At 35.9% G+C, this 25,142-nt stretch overlaps 2 protein-coding genes across 3 annotated transcripts in view; one reads left to right on the forward strand and one right to left on the reverse strand.

The window, feature by feature from the left end:
* Nucleotides 1-5,254, forward strand: part of LOC125823971 (callose synthase 10) — a 62,958-nt gene extending 57,704 nt beyond the window's left edge. For both annotated transcript variants that reach the window (XM_049503318.1, XM_049503319.1), the window contains exons 42-51: nt 138-185; nt 861-1,019; nt 1,135-1,248; nt 1,329-1,417; nt 1,497-1,655; nt 2,272-2,374; nt 2,742-2,861; nt 3,697-3,747; nt 3,846-4,028; nt 4,579-5,254. In XM_049503318.1, coding sequence (XP_049359275.1) covers nt 138-185; nt 861-1,019; nt 1,135-1,248; nt 1,329-1,417; nt 1,497-1,655; nt 2,272-2,374; nt 2,742-2,861; nt 3,697-3,747; nt 3,846-4,028; nt 4,579-4,824 — 1,272 coding nt within the window. In that variant the 3' untranslated portion in view covers nt 4,825-5,254. The remainder of the gene's footprint in view (nt 1-137; nt 186-860; nt 1,020-1,134; nt 1,249-1,328; nt 1,418-1,496; nt 1,656-2,271; nt 2,375-2,741; nt 2,862-3,696; nt 3,748-3,845; nt 4,029-4,578) is intronic.
* A 1,830-nt stretch (nt 5,255-7,084) lies between these two features.
* On the reverse strand, nt 7,085-23,235 carry LOC125823983 (zinc finger CCCH domain-containing protein 43). The gene is given in 7 exon segments (XM_049503334.1): nt 7,085-7,512; nt 7,761-8,030; nt 8,775-9,050; nt 9,133-9,252; nt 22,121-22,189; nt 22,522-22,877; nt 22,880-23,235. Coding segments are annotated over 7 exon segments (1,542 nt in total). The 5' UTR covers nt 23,148-23,235; the 3' UTR covers nt 7,085-7,329.
* Between the last annotated feature and the right edge of the window lie 1,907 nt (nt 23,236-25,142).

Below are 25,142 nucleotides of genomic sequence, written 5' to 3' on the forward strand. Positions count from 1 at the left end.
GCACATTTCTCTTCTGAACTCCTATAAATGATCAGTCTAAACTATATAGTCCTACCCTCCAGGCTAGTTTTATATTTATGTATCTTTTTCCTGTTTGTCGACTGGCTTTTTCTCATAATATTTTTTCTTTATTGCAGATGACAGTCCTTACAGTGTATATTTTCTTATATGGAAGAGCATATCTGGTAAAATGTTTCCAACATGTCTCTTTTTCTATTATTGTAATAGTCTCTATTGCTTGCAACTGTTGTATGTGTGTGGAGTGATGTACATGCACTTTCTTGCAATGTCAAACTAGATTAAACTTGCCTCTTGTTGCACTGTCCACTGATGCTTCTAACTTGATCTGTTGGGTCTATTAACATAAATAATGGTAAGGCCCATTTAGAGAAAGTAGATGAACTTACCAACTACTTATCACAAAAAAAGCAAGAAAAGTGCAACGTTGATCTTCAGCTTTTCTTCTTTATATTTTGAAGGATAAAAATCTTCACAAACATTGTTTGGTTTGGGATGTTGAGAACATTTATCTTTCTCTGGCATCGCTGTCTGACACAGTTAAATATATTTCTAGGAGCTCATAAACCTTACAAAGATATCATTGAGAAAAAAGGATGGATAAAACTGCAGTATTCAATTGTATTCTATGGAAGGATGAGGAACTTTATACACATGTTTAGCTTTTAAACCATAACTGCAGCATTGTTAAATTTCATAGTTCATCCAATTGTACCACATGTTTTGATCCTTCAAATGAAATGAGATGGTATTTGTCTACAGTTATTAGACGGTTGCTGACAGTTCTTGATTGGTCCTGCCTGCCATTATATAAGTCTTATCAGTTCTCTTATTTCAAGCAGGCTTTCTCTGGACTTGATGAAGGAATATCGAGGAGAGCTAGATTTTTGGGTAACACTGCACTAAATGCCGCTTTGAATGCTCAATTTTTTGTTCAGATAGGAATTTTCACTGCAGTTCCCATGATTATGGGCTTCATTCTTGAACTTGGTTTGCTAAAGGTATGCATTGTTTCTCATGTTATCATATAGATAATAATGGATTTTGTCATTTGTGTTTGCTTAAATTGGTGTTTCTAGTTATGTTGCTTTGCATTCACATGCACTAATTTTGCAGGCCGTCTTCAGCTTTATTACGATGCAGCTTCAATTTTGTTCCGTCTTCTTTACTTTTTCGCTTGGGACCAGGACTCACTATTTTGGGCGCACTATCCTCCACGGTGGTGCAAAGGTATGTGGGTCACATAAATTTCACTCTGAAGGAACTTATAATAGGCACCAGAATAACCCATCATGTTACTTATAAAACAGTACCGGGCAACTGGACGAGGTTTCGTTGTTCGTCACATCAAGTTTGCGGAGAACTATAGGCTTTATTCCAGAAGTCATTTTGTTAAAGCGTGAGTCCTAGATCCATTAATTTGATTTGTGGATTTTCTTCTGTTCCTAGAACTGTCATTGATACTATGTAATCCACAGGTTGGAAGTGGCTTTACTTCTTATAGTATACTTGGCTTATGGTTACACGAATGGAAGCACCACTTCTTTTATCTTACTAACTCTCAGCAGTTGGTTCCTTGTCATTTCATGGCTATTTGCTCCTTACATCTTCAATCCCTCTGGATTTGAGTGGCAAAAGTATGTTATTTCTCGTATTCACTATTCTTTATGGAAATTTCTTTTGTATGATTGGCATTGCTCTCCACTGCATGCATTTTACACAATCACCAGTTTTACTGTACCATGTAATTTTCAAACTGCTTTCTGCCAAAAGAGCAGAGTTGAGAACGTTGATGAGATTTGGTACCATTATAGTTATACTCCCTTCCTACCATTTTGATTGAACCATTCAACTCTTTTCACATTTTGGTGAAGAAATTCTTAAATGATGTATTAAATTTGAGTTTGGTAAAGAGATGGTAAATCAAAATAAGATTAGTCACATCATATATTCAAAATAAGATAAAGTAGTTACATCATCTAGTATTGTAATTTGATTTTTTAGGATTGTTAAAAGTTTCACTCAAGGGAATAGTTCATTTCTAGGATGGACTATAATAGCAAGTAATCAAAGAAAATGGGATGAGGCAGTTGTGACCAATATGTAATTACACTAATTATCCTTTTAAATCATAGTTGTCATCATTTTTTCCTTATTCTTTTGTTCACATGTCATCCTCCGTCTGTGATTTGTGATGCTGTTAGAGCTGCTGATAATTCCGTGATTCTCTCAATACTTGTCATGATTTTACAGGACCGTTGAGGACTTTGATGATTGGACCAACTGGCTTATGTACAAGGGTGGAGTAGGTGTCAAGGGAGACGACAGCTGGGAGTCCTGGTGGGATGAAGAACAGGTCGACTTATGTATCCTTTTAGTTGTAAATTTTGTAACATAAATTATACCTTCATGAGCTCTCTTTTCCTTGTCAATTGCATTCTGGCCAGTACTGTATCACCCACTTGTCTCCTCTTTTTGATGCAAACAGTTGGGACATTTTTAAATTGTGATATTCCTTTCCGTCGCCTTTTTCTGTACTCTCTCTGCCTAAAAATAAAACATGAGGAAGTTTTAGGCTACCAGATCATTCCTATGAGAAGAAAAAAGGATCTTCTCTAAAAGGATCTCCCTCTCCCCTCCAAAAGAAACTGAAAATGAAACGAAAAGTAAAAAAGGAAGTTCTGGAAATTGCTCTTTCTAACACCAAGTTTTTAATATTGCAGATTCATATCCAGACTTTGAGAGGACGGATACTAGAGACAATATTGAGTCTCAGATTTTTTCTCTTCCAGTACGGCATTGTTTATAAACTTCAGTTGACTGGAACGGACACTTCCCTTGCGGTATGTTTTCGCATTAGTTGCATACTAAGACAAACATTTAGTTCTCTGTGGAATGAACCAAATGGGCGTAAATGGTTGTTTTTTATGTGCGTACATGGTTGTTTTTCATGTTAATAAATTGAGTGGATAGCCTTGGAATAAAAAACACATACATAGTATACAATTTTTCTAATGCAAAACTTATGCTACTATGAACTTGTACATTTTCTCAGTGTGACAGATCTAAAGCTTGTGCGTGTGTTCTTGGGCATGCAATTAAAGCTTCCTGGATTACTTATGCTGCTGCTTCTCTCTTTTTTTTCATATTTGGGGCATAGAAAAAAAATTATTGGGTTATATGACTATTGGATTTGTATATAATGGGAGCTACTCTTGTTGGAATTTTCTTCTAAATTTAATTTTCTCTTCATCTATTACGTACATTTCACGAAAGATAGTGAAGACTAGAATATATTCTACTAATTCTTTATTCAGTTTGCAGATAGATAGGAATCATTTAAACAGATTTTGCTTTAACAGATTTAATAAATAATTAGGAGTTTGATATCAGTAAAAGAAGACGTAAGAACTGTCCAGTGAAACTATGTCTGCAAAAATGTTTCCAGCAGGGATACTGCTTTTGATTGATATATGATGCGAGAAAACTTTAATACAGAATAATGCAGCATCCCTCTGGATTTGCAAATTTTTGAAATTTTTAATAATGTTCTCAGATTTAGTGATGTTATGGTGTGTTACTTTATGTTTTGATGTTGAGTGCTACTGTATATTTCTGTGTTGTATTGATTATGTTCTCTTCTGAAGACAAACTAACCGAAACTCATTGTACAACTAGATATATGGCTTTTCTTGGATTGTACTGGTGGGCGTTGTTATGATTTTCAAGGTATTCATCTGTCTGATGTTTTTGGCTTACTTTATTGAGTCTTATGTAACTGCAATGCCCCAAACTTTTCAATAATCTGTGAAACTATCAAATTGCAGATCTTTACTTTCAGCCCTAAAAAATCCACCAACTTCCAGCTCATGCTGCGATTTATTCAAGGAGTTACAGCTTTGGGACTTGTTGCAGCTCTTTGCCTTGTTGTGGCTCTTACTGAACTGTCTGTTGCCGATTTGTTTGCTAGTGTCCTCGCCTTTATTGCAACTGGTTGGGCTGTCCTTTGCGTAAGTCAGCTAGCTCCTGGGCTGCTTTCTAACATCTTTTTGTTGCTTCTACTTTCTGACAACTGTTTGCACAATTTACTGCATAGGGGATTCCTTGTTATCTTTATTTGCTTCTGTATGATATTAAAAATTATCTTCTTTAGTTACTGTTGGCATGTTGGAATAGTTTGTGTCAAATTTGTTATAGCATGGTTGAACTCATTTCTGCAATTGCAAATTCTTACCATCATCCTGTTGGAATGTAGTCTTTTTAAGTGTTTCCCCAGCGTATATATTTGCATATGTATGTCATGGAGGTATTTATTTCAGTTTTTGGCAGTTGCACCACTTGTGAGTTCATACTGCTGTCTTTGCACGACCTGGATCCCCCCTCACTCACTGTTTTATCTAAGTGTTGAGATCTTTCTATTTGCTAAAACATTTATATCCTAGCGAGGAAGTAACTAAAGATAAGTTTTATGCGACTGTTTTGTAGGATAATACATGAATATGTTTTATATTTACAGATCTGTTTTGTTCTTAAAGTTGCACATTGTAATTTTCCTTGCAGCTAGCAATCACATGGAAAAGGGTTGTGTGGAGTTTGGGTCTGTGGGAATCTGTGAAGGAATTTGCAAGAATGTATGATGCTGGGATGGGTATCATTATTTTTGCTCCAGTGGCAGTATTATCGTGGTTCCCATTTGTCTCTACCTTCCAGTCGCGGATACTCTTTAACCAAGCATTCAGTCGTGGTCTGGAGATCTCTCTCATTCTTGCTGGGAACAAAGCAAATGTTGAACCCTCAACATTTTAGTTCTTATAAAAAGGCCTATAACCATGTAGAATTTGTATAGTTTGCAAATTGGTAGATTGTATCATATGCCTGTTGTCTAATTATTTCATAGTTAGGGTACTCTGAGATTGCAAGTACATTAACTATTGTAGACATCATTTTGGCATCTCAAGTTCCATCTGTAGTTTCGATGTGACATTTTGACTATTTAGCCCTATAATGTGGTATACATGAAGATGGGGTGACCAAATTTATTTTGGTTGTATTTAGTATCATGGCAATTTTGCTCCTATATATTTTTGTATCTGTCGTTTCTTCACAGCTGTAATGATAGTTAATATTGCATTTTTGTCACACTGCCGATTCAGGAAAGGTGAATTAATTTTGTAATCCCTTGCTAATTGTATTTTAGCTTTATGGCTTTCTACAAGAAATCTTTGATTTTTCACAAGATTTGAAAAAAGTGTTTCTTCTATTCAAATTGTAGGTGGTTATAAAAACTGCGTCCTTTAGAACTTGTGAGAATCAACATCATCTCTAGTTTGTTGTTTTTCTTTTTTAATTTCCTATCCTGTGTTTGGAACCCCTATTAAATTTGGATAGTGGATTGGCCCATTCAGGAATGGCGCTTTGAATTTTCTCCATCTCTAGTGTTATTGTTACACATTCCAATTTTTCTGGTCAAATTATTACAGAAAAGCTTTGCGTAATATGATCATTGTTACACATTCCAATTTTTCTAGTCAAATCATATAGAGAATCTTAGGTCTGCCTATGTGGCGCCACCACAAACAAGAATTTCCTTTTAATTTATTTATTTTCAAAACTGGCATTTCCTTTTCATGAAAAGTTGTGACTTTTATGAAAAGTTGCGACTTTAATGAAGAGTTGCGACTTTTATGAAAAGTTGTGACTTTTATAAAAGTTGTGACTTTAATGAAGAGTTGCGACTTTTATGATTAGTGGTGACTTTTATGAAAGGTTGTGTCCTTTACGAAGGGTTGCAACTTTTCCAAATAGTTATAACATTTTCGTTAAGGCACAATAAACATTTGTTCACACTATCCTTTGTTTTCTATAAATAGAGGGATTTCTTCTCATTTTAAAACAACGAAAATTCTGAACCACCTCTTCTTCTTTTTCACAATTAAATATTTGTGTACTTTGCTCATGTTGAGTGGCTCACTGACACCATTGCTTATGTTACATATCCTGATATGTATTTTTACAGTAATTAATTTATGCTTATGTTATTAAGGATAAATGATAAGATGTAATAATTTCCATTTTCCTTTACATTATTAATGTTTGTTACTACGTATTCTTATATGTAAGATAATATAGTATTTTAGTTCTAATGGCTGATAGGTTTTAAGTTATTTTATAAATTATGTGATATTAAACTCCCGCGCGAAGCACGAATAAGTTTACTAGTTATTACGGAAAAGCTTTACGTAATACGTAATCATATCAGCGCACATGTTCAGTACGTAAATAAAGGTTCGTTCAATTTGCTCCACTTATCATGTTCATTAAAACAATTATTTCAAGATACTTGTTTCAAGTAAACAATTTTATAATTTAAATTTTAACATTACCATATATAAAAATTGAGAAAAATAAATAAGAATAATTTAATGAAATTATCCTTTAAACTAAAGATTTTTCAAGGGTAATGCAAAAGAGGGAACAACAATTGTCATTTACTTAATAATCTGATGAAGTAATTATGCACAAAAGCATTACTCCTTTAATCTCTAATTATGTATCATTTCAAAAGTTTAAAATAAAATTATTTTTACCTAAATGGTAATTGTTCATGAAAAATACACGCCTAAAAATAACACATAAAATGAGATTAAATAAGAATAAAATAGTCAAACTCCTTTAAGATGAAAAAATTTAAAGACAAGTAAAAGAAGAAAGACAACATATAATTGAAGACGAAGTGAATAATAACACTGTTTTTCTAGTAAATTGACGGCAAATAATATTGAAAAGCAAAATATCACTCAAATATACTCCGAACGATCCTCAAATATTTCACAGGTAAAAGAAGAGGAAAGCTGTGAACACGAAAAAGATTTACCTATCTCGAGGCTGAAACTTCCCATGGAAGCTATGAACACAGGAAAAAGATTTCTGAAAATTGTTTTAGTAAAACAGAAAAAGTCTTGACATGAATGACATAAATAAAGATTTGAAACTGTATTCAAAGGGGGAAACATGCTAAATAACCCAGATCAACCCCCTGTGCTGATATCATAAACACCCATGATCGGTATCCTAATATCTTCATTTAATCTAAAATAAAATGCTCTATCAATAATTTACAGTATCCTATTTCGCTTGCGCTTGTAACAACATGAAACATAGAGAGATTAATGTACCATCCTCTAAATAGATCTGAGAACTTATACTCACGTCGGTGGAGTTTTAAGTCCCAGAAGATTAACCATTGGCATATGGTTTTAAACTAAACTCTAGATGGAACTGGACCAAAAATTACTCATACAGACTGCTGTATCAGTGATCCACTTCCAGGTGCTGTCCTTGCCATCCTTGAGACATCTGTGATTGCTGATGCTGATCAAAGCCAGACTCGGCAGGTGATGCAGATCCAACATAATTTTCTGGATGATCAAACTTACATGCAGGGCCATACTTGCATATTCCATAGCGGCTGTAGAATGAGCAGACAGTTTGATCCTGCATTTACAAAAAATTGAAAAAAAAAAAATGGAGCGTTGGTGGAACAAAAGTAAGCAATTTGAAAAAATCAGTAATGCAAATAGAGATCTAAGATACTTTCCAGAAAAGTAATTTATGTTGGTGCAAGGGTACTGGCTCAACTTGGAGATAATTTAATCACCTATAACATATTTGACCTATATTTCAAAAACTAAAAATTCTTGGAAGAAAAACAAGTTCAAGATCCAGAAAGAAGAAAAACGTACAGGTCTTAGCGGCAGTCCCTTGTCATTAAGAGTACTTGAGTTTGCTTTTGATATTCTAGACTTTGGATGATGAAATTTGCAGTTAGATCTGTATTTACAATCTCCAAATTTAATGAAGTAACTGCATTCAAGTTGACCAGGACGTTCAGGATATTCTTCAACCTGCTCTGGCTGTTGAGACCGTGGATAGAAATTGGTCTTCGCCGGGTTGTTCATAGCAAATGCTGGAGGAGTAGGTAGTCTTTTCTCTGATGTTGGATAGGCCGGGGCCTCAAACAGAAAAAACGAAGAAACAAGTAAGCTCAGGAAGCAAAGGTGTCTAGCAACTAAGTCAGAGACCTTATGAACAAAATGCAAAACCCGACTGTTCAGAATAATAAAGACTGCTTTTAAGAAAATAGGCAAAGTAAAAGAAGAACCTCACTGGAGAAATTTCACAGCAAATGAGAATGCAACATAAACTTTTTCATTAAGAATAATGTAATATAAACTAATCTATTTTGTTTAGCATTTATCATATTGCCCAATAACCAGCAAGTTCCTTTCTGGCCCAAGAATGAGTGCCTTGACATTTAATGGACCAAGTATAGTCTTCAAGGTAAATCTATAATATACCAGTAAAGTTACCATCTCTATCTACAGAAATAGACGTTAAAACCATATAATATCACTTGCCTTGATGGAAGTACCTGCTTCAGATAATTCCAGAGAGAGGTCAGAAGGACCAAGCTAAGCACTAGAGATATGATAATGCAATCTTCAGAAAACACATCTTTTTGATAAGGTAACAAAATTATATTAAAGATGGGAAACAAGCACCAGCATACAAGCAGAAGGTAGAAAACATTACAATACAGAGCACACATCATAAACAACATACAACAGATAATAAGCTAAGTTATGGACTACCTGATAGGCTGATACCATTCCAGCATACCAGAAGGTAGAACATTACAATACAGAGCACACATAATAAACAACATACAACAGATAATAAGTAAAGTTAGGGACTACCTGATACCCATTCCATTCAGTATTTGGAGAAGCAGTGTCTTGGGTTGGTGGGTACATCATTGGTACATAAGGAGCTGTGTCATTCAATGCTCTTGGCGGAGACCAAGAAGATGCAGATGAATGGGAGGCAGCTTGTACAGGAACAGCTCCAGTGTTGTTATGTCCAGAAGATAGATCAGCTCCAGCCACAGTGGTAGGATCAGGATGATGAAACCTACAGTTGGACCCATACTTGCAAGAGCCAGTACGCATATAGTAAGGGCACTCCCTTTCCCCCTGAAATGAAGATTAACAAATATGACCCCTTGGGAGAAATTGCAGAGTTACAAACTTCTGAAACAACAGAAAGAAGTAATACCGATCGAATGGGCAGGCCAAGAAAGTTGAACTCCACAATTGGTGAGATGGCACCCTTTTCCCTACTATGATTAAATTTACAAGCTTTTCCATACTTGCAACCCCCTGATGTCAGGTAATACTGCAAAGGAAAAAAATGGAAATCAAGACACAAGTAATTACCAAAATCAAGAAAGTTCTTGGGTATTGTATCCAAATTACTTACTGCATAAAAAAGATATTAAGTTCCGTCAACAAAAAGAAATGAATACACATTTTAAAAGCAGTAGGACCAGGGGTTAAAAAGCACAAAAGCATTTAAAAAGAGTATACAAAATTCAGAAAATAACAAAGAAAAACAGTTGTACCAACAACTAAATATTCCAATAGCTACTGTTCTCGTCATTATTTTTTATTAAGCTTTTTCGTAATTGTCAACCCATGAATCATTTAAAGTAAACAACGCATGTCCGCATCATTAACAAAAATCAATTTCAATCACTGCGTAAGGCAAAGGATCCTAAGTAGACACATCAAGATAGTCAAGGTTTTACTGATAGCTTCTACATGCATACGATCATGTTTCCTTATCCCAAAAACACATTCGGCCATGTTTCAGTCCCATCTCAAAATATATCCAAGAAGATATTTAAGAACACTGCATAAACGAAATATTGATTTTCTGTATGTAAAAAAATTGCAGCATATGAATAATTGAGCAGTGTTGTTTTGAATTTTATGTGTATCAAATTATTGCTCAACAAAAATACTACAATTCGGATGTGGGAATTTACATAGTTTGATAAGGAAATTTACATAGTTCCTCGCAAAAGAAGCATTTTCTCCACCATACAGAACCTTTAATTGGAGATCCCTAAAATTTACCTACTTATGCTCAAAAATCACCACTCTGACAAACATCAATAAGAAAATTACTTCCAGAATGGAGCAAAAGCAGAGGGAACATCATAATCAACTCACTGCCCTGGCCATAAATCTACTAGCAGTGAGAAATAGGTAAGGTTCTAGTACAAGGGATATCAACAACTTCCCCCTAACAGAGAAAAGAGATTGCAAACCTCTCCAACATAAGGACAAAAGGTGGGAATCTTCTCCTAAGTGTTCCAACTTAAAGGCCCAGATACAGATGGAAAAAAGTAGAATTCAACGTGCTGCTTTTCAAATTTATGATATAGCGAGTAATTTATTTTAGATCTTAAATAGTTCAGGACCTTACTGGAATGCAAATTCTTACTGCTTCTTTCCCAATAAGTTTTCCATCCTTTTGTTCCTAGTTCCTACTTGTTTTAGGGCCTCTCTTATTTTCCTTTATATCAACCAATATTTATCAAATTTGAAACGAAGTCTAAAAAACTAGTTTCAGAGAGATACATTAGAAATCTTAAGAGGGACCACGAATTTATCTCATAGAAATCAGAGCAGGGTATGAATGTATCTCCTTCGTTCTTCAATCCAGAAAAATTAGTAACCATGTAAAATCTACACACAAGATTTTATATCAGAAAATTCTACACCATAGAAGATAACTTTGATGTATCAAAAGAAATCTTATTATAAAAATTTGCACACAAAATCTTCTACAAAATATATCGTTCTTTATCAAGAGCATCCAATCATCTGCTGGTTGGGATATTGTATGTGCTCAAAACATGCACACAAACAAGAACAACAACATACCCAGCATAGTCCCATAAGTGGGGTCTAGGGACGGTACAATGTGTGCATAATTGATCCCTACCTTGTCAGGTAAAGAGACTGATTGTTTCTAATAGACCCTCGGCTCAAAGAAGGCAAAAACACAACATTTATGAAGACAGGAGCAATGATAATAGCAGGATAGTAAGAAAATAAAGGCATACGAGAGAACAAGTAGTAGTAGAAAACTGAGTGAGAAATTATAGGGGAACAAGAGCATTCCCTTCCAAAGTATAAAGATGAACTGTTTAGCAACCTTTTACTTTTGGTGTATCCATTCTGTACCTAAGGATATAGGGGACATTACCCTAATTTTAGACAGTTTATAAGGGATATAGGTGATAGATTTTGTTTTGGGCTGTTCCTTCATACTTTTGATGTAATTATGTAGGAGCACACTATTGGTGTACTCCTGTTGTGTTTGTAATACCAGTTAACCTTCTAAATATAGAAATAGTACAATAATGAAAATGCAGAAAATAATACTAATACTACTAATCAGAGAGACCAGACACGAAACTATTTACTAATAGCCTTCTACCCAAATCCTCAACCTCCACACCCTCCTATCAAGGGTCATGTCCACCAGGCTAGAGATGTTGAACATATTCGAAAATGTGAAGTTACTTCTAAATATCAACACCATTTTTAATTCCAAGAACATGTTCCAATTTTATGACCTGCTTTACACTTCCACTGATTCATCAAGTTCTCCATATGGCAACAGGATCTAATTTGTAACACCCCGCCTTTTTGAAACGTATAAAATTACTCGTATCTTCACAGAAAGACCAGGAGGGTGGGTAATAAATTAAGAATGCTGTGGTATGTCATATTTTAAGTGTTCAAGGGTGGTATCTCAAGTTTTGAAGTTAGGTAAGTGGCAAAATGAAAGTTGGCGAAAGTTACCGTAAGTTCCTTTTTAAAGATTTCTCTGAAATTTGGGTCAAATGTTTCGGAGGTTTTCTCCCAATATATAAAGATTTATGGGGCCTACGACCTATGAAATCGAAGGTCTACGAGTCTAGTTTCCAACGCATCAAACTATTTGTTCATACGACTTCAGAATAGAGAGATATTCGCGTTTTCGTGGGACTGCGCAAGCAAGCACGTGAGGTGGGGCCATAGGTCAGTGGAACTTTATATACATCTTCTTCTTTGACCTTTTCTTCATTTTTTAGCTAAGAACCAGAAAAATTAGAAAAACCCATTTCTAGGATCAACTAAAGTATAGATTTTCTCGACTTAAGTCCTTGACGAAAGTTGTTCTACGCGTTGGGCTCATCATCGTGGTATAATTTGTTTTATCGATTTCGTAGCATATCACACTTTAGTGTTGGGACAGCACGGGTTTGGACATATTTGAAGGTTTAGAGGCGTATTACGAACTTAAGATCGAGGTAAGACCCTTCTTTCATCGACTCTAGCTTTTATAAGTAGCAAATAGCAATTTGCGACGAAAATACATATCTTTTATCAGATTGTCGTGGTATCTTCAATTTTTGTGTGTTGATTATGGTCCTGCCTTGTCGTAGTATCGAGGGGATTATGAGTAAAAGTCGTTAGGCCACGTGAATTCAGCAGAAAAAGGTATGTTAAGGCTATTCCCTACTTACGGCATGTTTCCTTAAAGCTTAGGAGCAATGTAATTGGGTTGTTATCCTTGATATACTTGTAGCCGTTATTATTGATTGTTGGCTGCTCGAGTTTATATAATCCTCCCTTGTCGGGATTCTTATTCAGTTAGTAGCGTCCCTATGTTGGACACGACTTAAAGGCTATTTGTATAGGTTGCTTATAACTAAATTGCTCGTTTTAGCGATTGGATTGTTATTGTTGCCCTTGGGGCTATTGTGGTTAGTTGTAGGAATGTGATCTATGCCTAGAAGGGCTATGTTCTGCCTACGGGGCTATATGGATGCCTAAAAGGGATATGAGTTAGAGTTGCCTACGGGGCTATATTGATGCCTAAAAGGGCTATGAGTTGCCTACAGGGCTATATTGACGCCTAAGAAGGCTATGTGCTTCCTACATGGCTATGTTGTTGCCTAAGAGGGCTATGAGTTGTCTATAACCTATGTTGATGCCTAAGAGAGCTATGTGCTGCCTACGGGGTTATATTAATGCCTAAGAGGGCTATGTAACTGCCTACGGAGCTAGGGGACTACCAATAGGGGTATAAAGACTGATTGGCACCTTCCAAGCTTATGGGGGCCTGAGTAGGTGGTCTTGTCTGTTGTTTGTACCTGCCGAGCTTATGGGGACTTGGTTAGGTTGTTGTTTTATTATTTTTGATAAGTTTAGATTTAGGAGCAGGTCAGTACACTTATCTTATCCTTGATTTATTTATCGGATTATTCCAGTATATTAGGATACCTGCTCATAGTCTATTACCTTCTATACACCGTACATTATTTTGTACTGACGCCCCATTGCCTGGGGCGCTGCATTCATGCATGCAGGTCCCGACAGACGACCGAGCAGGTCCTCAGCAGCAGGATTGACTTCTATCTAGTTGGCTAGCCCCTTTCCTCCGGAGCTGCCAGAGTTTGGAGGTTTGTTAGCTTTTGTTGTATATATTTTTATGGGTAGGCTGGGGCCCTGTCCCACCAATCTTTACTACTCTTAGAGGCTTGCAGACTAGTGTGTGGGGTTTATAGCTATGTTATGGCTATGCTAACCTAGTTTTGTTGGTTTGCTGAAGCTTGTTAGTTGTGTGATGCATTGTCTTGTTATATACCTGCTTTCAGTTTTGGTATAGAGATCATGGTGGCCTTGACGGCCCAATCAGCACTTCTGTGCTAGTTGGCAATTTCTTTATATGAACTCTTGGGAGTAGCTGTTTCTTTTGCAGATCTGTTGATAGGGGTCTTGCCGGTTGAGGGCTTAGCTTTAAGCCGAGATATACTTGTTCGTTTTCTTGATTGCGTGTGGCTGCCATACGCTAGTAGCAAATGGTTCAGCAGGGTCGGCTTGAGCCTGAGTTTTGGCATTAGGAGCCAGTTGTGCCCCTTGAGTTTGGGGCGTGACATAATTAATCCTCATCTGGGGATAAACTTCATATTTATCAACACTGACTCCTTTGATGCATTTAAAATTCAGGCATAGAAGCTGAGAAGAGGTATCGTTATAGATATAGATAGGTATGGAATATAATAAGTTGGACTGCTTAACAAAGTACTCGTGAGCAAGATCTCCTTTCCTTTTTTAGATCAGTACCTCTTCTCAGCTTTTCTGATGATTGGTTCACACTATACAACAATCCTTATGTGTCGCACATAATGCTAAGGCATAGATACATCTTCAAAGAAAGTAATATTACAGTTGAAGGCATCCGCTAACTTCTTAATGTTTGTTTTTAAACTGGTAAGGTTGAATTCTTCAGCATTAAGGGTATGCTGGCTACCTCCAAAGAGGGATAATTACCGATTTCCTATCAAATCTATAATCTGGACTATATCATCTATACAAAGTTGTCTACACCAAAAAAGTAGAGATACTATACAATTCCATTTAACTTTGTGGATGGAATTGGATCTATCTTCAAAACATCTTCCATTTCTTTCTTTCCAGACTGACCACCATACACATGATGGTATTAGCTTCCACCATCTCTTTTGACTCTTACTGCCTCCCCTCCTAATCCAGCAACTCAACAGATCTGATGTATGTTCTGGCATTGTCCAGTTCATGGTTGTGACGTTGAGAAACAAGTTCCAAATTTGAGCAAGTTAAAGAGATGGTTATTTGTTTCCCTGTGAAGTTGCACAAAAAACACCTAGGAACCAGTTGTCTGCCTTTCTTTTGTAGAACTTCTATTAAACATGCTCTCTTTATCACTAACCAGGTGAAACACTTAACTTTTGTAGGAATGTCACTCTTCCAAAAGTAGTTCCAATTATATTTTAGGGCCCCTGTCATCCCCATTAGTCCTCTTTTGTAGGCAATGTTGACTGAGAAAACTCCGTCCTTGCTATGTTTCCACAGGATCTTGTCTGTTGTTGTTGTTATAATCATTCCAGCTAGTTTTTCCAGTAGCGCTGCCACCCTCTCCACCTCCCAGTCATTAAGTAGTCTTCTTAAAGATATGTCCCATCCCTGTTCTGTCCAATAATCACTCACTCTAGCATCAGGGTTCTCACATATTAGAAACAAATCTGAAAAAGTTCTCTAAGAGAGGTTTGGTCTATCCAACCATCTTTCCAAAATTTAGTTTTGTTTCCATTACCCACCTTAATATACATATTTCCTTCCATTTGTGGCCATAGGTTCTTGATTGTCCTCCATACCCCCACCCCCATATGGTTCAGAGGTGATTTTTGTACACCAGGGATTTAGTTCTCCATATTTTGCTACTATAACCTCCTTCCAGAGAGCTGCATCTTCCTCAATGTATCTCTATAGCCATTTCATCAAAAGGCTTTCATTTTGTAGCCTCAAATTTCTGATCCCCAAAACCCCCTCTTTCTTTGCTAAGAAGAACATTCTTCCAGTTGACTAAGTTATAACCCTTTCCCTCCTTATTGCTTTTCCATAGGAAGCTCCCTCTAAGCTTGTCTAGTTTTTTCACCACCTTTGTTGGGATTGGAAACAAGGACATCACATAGGTTGGTAAAGAGTCCAGAACAGAGTTTATGAGGATCAATCTACCCCCTAGGGATAGGTATTGTGCCTTCCATCTAGCAAGTTTCTACTCCGTTTTCACCAGAATACCATTCCATATCTCCATTGTTTTGTGTTTGCTACCCAGGGGCATGCCCAGGTATATGGTAGGCAAATGCTCCACTTTGCATCCCAATATATTTGCTAGTTGCTGGATCTGAGGGACCTCATTTACCGGAAAGAGACTACTTTTTCCCAATTTACTTTCAACCCTGAAACTGCTTCAAACAAAACCAAAATCACTCTGATGTAGCTAATTTGTTCTGTTGTAGGTTCACAAAAGATGATAGTATCATCCGCATAGAGCAGATGACACACTTCTTTTTCTTATACACACCTCAATCCACTTTATCCATTTGCTGCCAAATCCCATTTGTCTGAGAGTATTCAGAAGGAAAGACCAATTCACGTGGTCATAGGCTTTCTGAATATCCAATTTGCACATTAGACCAGGGGATCCTCCTTTCATTCTTGAGTCAATGCATTCACTAGCAATGAGTGTTGCATCCATAATTTGCCTCCCCTTTACAAAAGCCATTTGATGTTTGTTGATCAATTTCGACACCACCTTTTTTAGCCTTTCAACCAACAATCTAGCAATGATCTTGTAGACTCCCCCCACCAGGCTGATTGGCCTAAAATCCTTCATTAAAGATCTTCTCAAAAATCTGATTAGAATGAAAAAATTGAATTGTATTGGTGATGTCTTCACCCAAAAAGACTGGAAGAATACCATCGGATATCCATCAGGACCCGGGGCTTTCTCCTTTGCACATAAGTTCAAACATACCCTTATCTCTTCTTCCTCAAAAGGTCTCTGCAGCCATACGTTTCCTTCTTCAATGATCATTGTAGCCTCCTGCAGTCTCAACTCAGGTCTCCATTGTTCTGCCTCCTTGTATAGGTTTTTATAGAAATTATGCACGGCCTCTTTGATCACAGCTTAATCCTTAGTAACAGCTCCATCCACTTCCAATTAGGGGTGTGCATTATTCGGATTAAACCGAATAATCAAACCAAATCAAACCGAATTTTTATTTGGATTGGTTTTTTGGTTTTTCGAATTGGTTTTGAATTAATAAATTACTTTGTTTGGTTTTTTGGTTTGGTTTCGGATTTTAAAAAATAAAAATCGAAAAACCAAAAAAAACCGAATTTTATATATATATAATGTTTAGGTTTAGAATTAAGTTGGAGTTACTACTTTTGTCCCTTTTTGGTTATTGTCTTTCATGATGATTACGTTTATATTTTATGTTTGAATTACATCTATAATAGATATACTTATAAGTATTGTGTTTTAAGTTTTACTTATGATTTATGTTAGAAAGAATATTTAAGGGATTAAATATTATTACTTTGGTTATATATGTTATTAATTATTGACATAACCGAATAAGCAAATCGAAAAAAGCCGAACCGAATAGAGGAAAACCAAACCGAACCAAATTTATTTTGGATCGGATGGGGTTACACTTTTACAAAACTAAAAACCGAAAATCCAAACTGAATAGTGTAAAACCAAACCAAAAAACCGAATGCACACCCCTACTTCCAATTGGTCTATATAGTTGAATCTTTTATGAGATGTTGCAATTCTGTGGAAAATCGTGTGTTCTTGTCACCTTGTTTTAGCCATTGGATTCTTGATCTTTGCTTCCAAGCTAATTCTTCCTTCCTTGTCATATCTTCAAATTCCATGCCCAGATGTGTCTTTTGCAGCAATTCATCATCTGTGAGGGGCCTATGTTCCTGAATTGTTTCCCAATTAGAAATTTGATTGAGAATATCTTCCTTCCTTTGTTTCCAGTTCCCCTTATTATTTTTGCTCCACTCTTTAAGCTTTACTTTCAACATTTTTAACTTTTCAGCCAAAATATAACCTGGTCTTCCAGTCACACTAAATGACTCCCACCAATCTTTCACCTTCTCTTTGAAACCCTCCACCTCTAACCACCATGTTTCAAATTTAAAATAAGCCTTTTTCCACCCTTCATCTCCACAGGACAACACAATAGGATTATGATCTGAAGCAATTTTGGGGAAACTACTTTGAATTATCTATGTAAAATTCTCTCCCCACTCTGCACAATGTAGGAGTCTGTCAATTCTAGAAGCACAATTATTATTCTCTCCCTTTCTCCAGGTGAAAGAGCCTCCACATAAAGGAGGATCAACCATCTCCATTTCTTCAATGAAGGATGAGAATTTTGACATAGCACCAGTCAGTCTATGACAATTTTTTCTCTCTGACGGATATCTAGTGACATTGAAGGCACCACACACTACCCAAGGCCCGTTAATGTTATGCTTCAGCTCTAAAAGTTCTTGCCATAGCACTCACCTATTTATTCTGTTGCAGTCTGAGATACCAGCTGAAATCATCATTTACTCCTGAAAACTTTCCAGTTATACTTTGGTTTCCATTCAGAAACAACTCCCCCCTCCAGATTCTCCTATCCCATAGTATTAAGAACCCCCCACTACTCCCTTGAGCCTCCTTCATTAACACCCTGAGGGGCCTTCTAAATTTTCTTTTTGGAAATCGTGCCTGAGAGCATTTTTTCCCTATTAAAAATAGTATTATCCCAGAAGTGAACTCTTTAACTTCTTAATGTTGAATGCCTCACACCCTAAATAATCTCATACTTTTACATATTTATCCTCAACCTTGATATTGTCTGGAACCATAGTATTCCATTCTTAGGTGGGTGAACGAATGCACCTTTCTATATTCTGTAACATAAAACCAATAGATTATCTGCAAATAGCAACTCACATATCAATCTTTCCCACCGTTCTAGATGTACAACATCTAATATAGTCCTCATCACCAATGTATATGTCATCCTAATAAATGTATCTCATGTCCATTATGAACAACACCACAACAGGTATAAAAGGTCCCCTTGACATATGCCTATTGGTCTTCAGACAAAGTTTGTAGCTTCCAAAAAATGACCAAATTGAGAATACAACTGATATTCTCCAATCTCTTTTGAAACCATTCTATTCATCTTTCTCTAATAATGTTTCTCCATCCTAGTGCGGATAGAATTAATTGTCATTGTAGTGCGTCTTTTTTACTTCAGCTCATAGAGTAGTTCTACCTCCTCACTTTTATCATGTAATTGATTCACTCGCTAGCAATCAGAGTCATATCAAATGTCTATCTTCCTTCAACAAGCAGTTTTAGATGAGGTATTGTGACCTCTAGCACTTCCTTAGGTTTAAAGAAGGTACTTCTTTGAAAAAGTTAAAAAGTCTTCTGTTGGACTTGTAGGCCTAAATTCAATTGACATTCAGCCCGCATTCTTCTTCGACTAATCACAACAATGGATTAAGTAAGACTCCTCCTGAATTCGTAGAGTGAATATAATTTAGCTTAGCCCATTGACAATGCTCACCTCCATTTTGTTCAACATAGATAAAAGAATGTTGTTGTGAATCCATCCTGACTCAGAGCTTTATCTCCCCACACAACTTATGATTGCATGTCTGCCTCCCTATCCCCTCCTCCAAAACATCCAATATCAGCCACATCTCTCCCCTAGGTTACTAAAATCAATTCCCTCCAATCTTGTTGTCCAACCTACATCATGTGTATGCAATCATGTAAGGATTCCCTTAATAACCCCTCATTCCTCTCCTTTAACCCTTACCCCCTGATTCATCAACCCTATTGTATTCACAAATTTACTCATTTTATCACCAATAGCTTAACTGATGAAGGAATTATGTTATGATCTAATTTTTCAACCATAGCACCCTTGATTATTGTTTACAACTAATCACTCTAGTGTTTATCATTTTTTTAAGAAGGTAACAACTTGTATTCTATTCCAAAAAAAATAAGAACCTGCCACAACACAACAAAGTACAGGTTCTTAATTACAATTGCGGAGAGAAGCAAGAAGATCTTCGATCCTATAGCAAAATTTACAAGGAACCTAAAACATTGTAACTGATTCTGGATCTTCCATGTACTCCTGTTTACACCAAAAAAGAAACAAAACTAAGCAGTTCATCGTAATCTTCCGGATGGAATTACTCTTTTTTTATGACAAGGGAAACCCGCAGCCGCTATCCTTTGGGTGCGCACAGGGTAAAACCCCCGCTTTTATGCAATAGCTCGCAAACCACATAGGAGAGGTAACCCGCACTAGGCAAGCTTGGTGCGACGAGCTCGACCCAGAAGGCAAACCCCTTGCTTTCGCTGGCAAGGGGTTTCGAACTTGAGACCTCCAACATGGAAGTCCCAAGTTCAAACTACTGGGCCACCCTGAAGGGTCCGGATGGTATTACTCTTGTTTTGGAAGCATCTGAGATTTCTTTCTTTCCACACAAACCACCAAATGCAAGCCGGAATGATTTTCCATCTCTCTTTACGCCAAATAATGCTTGCATCACTGCTCCAAATCCTCAAAGTCTGGGTAACTCTCCTAGGCATAACCCAGTTCATACCCAACATTCCACAAAATGTCGGTTATCCTACGGTGAAGGAAGAGATGGGTGACAGTCTCTACTTCTTCACCACATAGGAAGCACCTAGGACTCAGATGAATATTTCTTTTCATATCAACTTCCATGGCCACCCATTCCTCTGACTGTTACAAGGATTAAACTTCTTGTAGGCTCTTTTGACACTGAAATTGTCTTGAATGTGATCCTGCCATCCCAAACTATCATGTGCATCAGTAGTTCCTTTGAACTGCCCCACGACCTTGTAAAACTCCACCAACCTATGGATCTCCCAGTCATTTAGATATCTTCTAAAACTTAGATTCCACCCTTGGCTTGACCATATCTCTGCCACAGTGGCCCTTTGCTACTGGTTTAGCCTGAAAATATCTGGGAACAAAGTTTTTAAAGATCCTTGTTCTAGCCATCTATCTTCCCCGAAAGAGGTTTTCCTACCATTACCCAATTTAATATTGCAGTTTCCTCTGAGCTTTGACCAATGGTTTCTGATGGCTCTCCAAAGTCTTGATCCGTAAATGCCGGTGACCATTTTAGTTATCCAGTGATCATCCATTTCATATTTGGCATGTATTACATCTTTCCACGGAGGAGCTTGCTCACTGGAGGCAAATCTCCACAACCACTTCATCATACAGCACTGGTTCTAGATTTTTAAATTCTTTCATCCCCATCCCCCCTACTGAGTGTTTATCATGTTAGCTAGTTTTTCCTTTCCCTCGTCTTTCTCTTTTTCCCATCCTACAAACCCTTCCTTTTCTACTAAACTCTATAATTCCATTCATCAACTCCCCCAACTTTATTTCTAACTCTTTCAAACGCCTTCCTAAACTTGATTCTTAAACTGTTCTCAAATAGCTTTAAAACAAAAAGGAATCTCTTGGACATGGAATTTTGGTTTCTCCAATTCCAACTATCTCCCCAAAGTCGCTTGTGACTACATGTTTTTAAACTCATTATTATGTTGGGAATATCAATATAGAATATAGAGAAAAGGAATTGGAACTTGGGTAGCAACAACTTCCAAGAAATTGACATAAGAAATGTGTTAAGTCTCAACCTTAATCTTCACAGAGTGAACATTCGCTCCTAGATTCTTTTGCTCTTATTAATTGAATAAAAGACAAATAGCAAGTATTCAACCGTTGTGATTAATGATATATTTCCCCTTGTTTGTTTTTGAGTAAGGATGCTAAGTGGACCTCGACTAATATAGGGGCAACCTGGTAAAACTCACAAGCATCGATAGACTGTAAACTTACCCTCCAAAACTAGGAATGATTCGCACTGTGTGTTGTTGCTGGAATTCAAGGTTCAGATACCAATGTATTGCTCCTACGCCTCAACCATTAAACCATCCATTCCATCAAGAAAAACATTGATGGTTTACCTTTTGGCTTTCATGTTCAAAACATCAATGTTTACCAAATTAATCTAGACATTAGCTTTCTCTTGGTTTCCCTCCCATATACTAGGGCTGCAACATGATCTTAAGCACTCTCTTTGTACCAGTTTATGTGGCATACTTTCTTTTATAGTTTGTCTCAAGAAAATGTCACATAACTACTTAGACTTATCATCCCCAGTTTACCTTTAAAAAAAAGTTCACCTTCCACGAGGGAGAAATTTGAAAGATCATGTAGAACTCTCACTACCTCTAATTTAATTGTTGATATTTAGCATACGTGTCAAAAACCTCTTATGTTTTCTTGAACCACAGGTGCAAGGAAAAACCGCCACATAAAATGGGATATATGAAGTAAAACCACTTCCTGCACATCAATCATTTATAGAACACCCTGATCATAGCCTTCACAATCTCAATGATGATTACCCAAATAAATCAGCGAGAGAAATAGAGAGGGGAGAGAGACAGCATTTGACAATCCATTTTATTTACTGTTAAGAGTGGGATCTATAATTATGGACCAGCTATCAGCAAAAGTAATGTGTTAGCACTTAGCATTAATTCTGAACACCAGAGATCAAATTTGCCAATGAATCTAAGTTTCTAATTTCAGAAAGATCTAACAGCACCATGTTATGATACCTTTATACTCGATCAAAGTAATTACTCATAAAAGAACAAGAACAGTATATCCAAAGATTTGCATTTTCTGCCCTGATAGGCAACAATGATAAATTCCACCAACCTTGCATTCAATCTGCCCCGGCCTCTCCTGGCTGTCTTCCCTTTGCTTCCCCTTCTCCTTTGTCCCCTGCTGAATAATTGACAGAAGAAGCTAACATCAGTTAAGCTTCAAAATAGAACCAATATTAAGACAACAAATGCAATGAAAACCACACCAAAGATAAAGTGACCTCCCTGTAAAACCAATAAATTGCAATCCTACTCATTGATTAGGAAAAAACGTCAACTAAAAGCATTACTTCAATGAGCATTGCAGCAGATAAAAAAGAAAGTAAATCACACCATTATCCTCTAAAAATAAGACTCATCTAGACCATACCCCCTGCAGTCAAATTTTACTAGATCGACCAAAAAAATGAACTTTGCTAACAAAGTAGCATCAATTCCGACTGCCAATCGTACCTGGATTCTTCTTCTGGAAGGGTGATTAAACTTGCAATTCGATCCAAATTTACACATCCCTGTTTTCATATAATAAGGACAATCCTGAGCATCAGGTCTTAAAGGATAATTAATCTTCCTCTTATTAATCCTATTAGCATTAAACCCTGCTTCCTTAGAATCCCCTTCATAACCATTTTCATTTTCCCCATCAATCTCATTGCCATTCCGACTTCCACTCCTGTTTTCATCACCATCCTCATCATACTGATCATAACCATATTCACCGACATATCCCCATCCATCATCATTCCCTTCAACATTTACAAGCTCATCTTCCAATTTTTCCTTGAGTTTTCCACTTTCTTCACGATCAGGTGGTGAAGATCTTGGTTTCCTCCATCCTCATCCATAACCTGGCTCAAGACCAGATTTTTAAGCTCTTCGCAGAGGGCTTGCATCGCCATCTCATCATCATCGTCACTCTCATCAGCTTTTGGCTGATTTTGATTAGGGTTTTGGAAATTGAGATCGGACGGTAACAACAATGTTTCGGAATTCTGAGACTCAATCCCTAATTCTTCAGTTTGATCTGATGATTGATTGTGATTTTGATTTTGAATTTGGTGTTGTTCAATTGCTTCCATTGTTGTTGCTCTGCATTTCAATCAGTAAAAACCCTAATTGAGGAATTCAGCAAAGTGAGTGTGTTTGAATGGGACAGTGGCTAATGAGTCAAAATAAATAGTACATCACGTATTTGTACTTGTTTGTTCTTCGCCTTTGCGTTAATTTTTCTGGTTTCCTCTTTTATTCTTTTAAATTAATTATTTTTTAGTAAAATTATTCTTTTATTTATTAGTAGTACTTTTTAAAAATTATGTCAAATCAAATTATAAATAAATAAAAATGAACTAAGAAGGTGTTAATTTAATGTGAACTTCATCAATCTCTTACATTAATAAAGAAAAGTACTCTAAGTAACATTTATTGTGTACAAAAGTTGTCAAAGCAAACTGAGTATTTATTGGACTCGCATGAATTTTGTACAAAATGTTTGTTAAGGGATAATATATTTATTACACGTATCCATGTTTTTTTTTGGCAAAAAATATAAGAATGTTTTATATTTCGTAAAATTTAATATAACCTTTTATGAAATAATCTCTCTATTTTATATTACATGTAAATTTTTTCTTCATAGCTTCCTTAAAAATATATAAATAAGAAGACCATTTTTACTAATTTACATTCTAATATATTTTACTTATGTGTCTTATCCATCAATATTAAGATTAATAATGAAAGAATTTTTTTGAAACTTTATGAGTAATATTTGTGCAGGCAACCAATATACTATTTATATGTTTAAAAAAAATTGACTACAAAACATAATTTTTTTAATTAATTCTACCTTAATTTTATAAATTAATAAGTAATTTGGAATAAATATTCTTAATAATGTGGACAAATTGGAGGGAGTACTTATTAAAGAATTTGTTTGAATTGACTTATTTTAAATGTTTTTAAGTTAAAATAAATTTTAAGCGCTTTCATTATCTTCTGGTTTATAAACTTAATTGAGAGATCAATAGAAGCACATTTTGATGAAAAGTGCAATCAGTGAGTTTTTTTTACTTTAAATACAGATATAAATATGGAATCCATTAAGATGTTAAGCATTTAGTAAGGCTTTTGAATTTCTTAAAAATAGTAGTATGTGACTTGGTATATATATATATTACATTTAAAATTGTCATACTGCAACTAATGAGTTTATTGGCCTAAAACATGAAAAAGATTCTTCAACCACTTTACAGAGAGGCAATTGGTAAGAAAGGCATTTTTTGCACATATCGCACAGCATGTTGTTATTTGTTATATATATATATATATATACATACTGTGTAGCACTGTAGTGGATGAAAAATCACATTTACACAATGAGTTGCAAGAAAATCGAGTATATGATCTCTTGTACACACTTACAATCTGAATTTAAAAAAATCTATGAAGATCTCATGTTATTTTATAGATCATTTGGTGTTCTTTTTATAATAAAATCTCTGGTTGAAAATATCATAAAATAACATTTTTAATGGACTACGATACTAAATATCCCAAAAATCAAACTCAATGGTGTTTAGCAAGTTATCAATAGCTGGTGTAGATATATTCAGAGTAAACCGGCTAATCTAGTGCACAATACATTCAATATAATCCGACAAGTGAAATATGAGGAAGGTAGAGAGTACACATCTTACCCCCCTTGGGAGGTAGAGATGTTTTCGATAGACACTCGACTCAAGGAAAAAACAATCAAAAAAATAATAACGGAAGTGAAGAAATCATGGCAAAATACCAAGAAAACATGACAGTGCATTCTGAAAAAAAGGTTATAAATGTAGAAAATTAATGACTGAATTCTTTGATCTAGTCTAAGACTCTAGGTGAAGATGAGCATGTTTAGATCTGTTCCACAAGTAAATATTGTATGATGATGTTGCTAGGACTTCACTAAATAAGATTGAACTTTTAGTCCCTCTATCTGTAACACAAAAGTAAAGTAGGAAACACATAAAATAAAAGAGCATAACCAAGAGTCCAATCCTGCAGCAACTGAACAAGAGAATGAAAAAAAT

Source organism: Solanum verrucosum, unplaced genomic scaffold (genome assembly GCF_900185275.1).
Source record: "Solanum verrucosum unplaced genomic scaffold, falcon-dt-bn FXZP01000088.1, whole genome shotgun sequence".
Taxonomy (NCBI): Eukaryota; Viridiplantae; Streptophyta; class Magnoliopsida; order Solanales; family Solanaceae; genus Solanum; species Solanum verrucosum.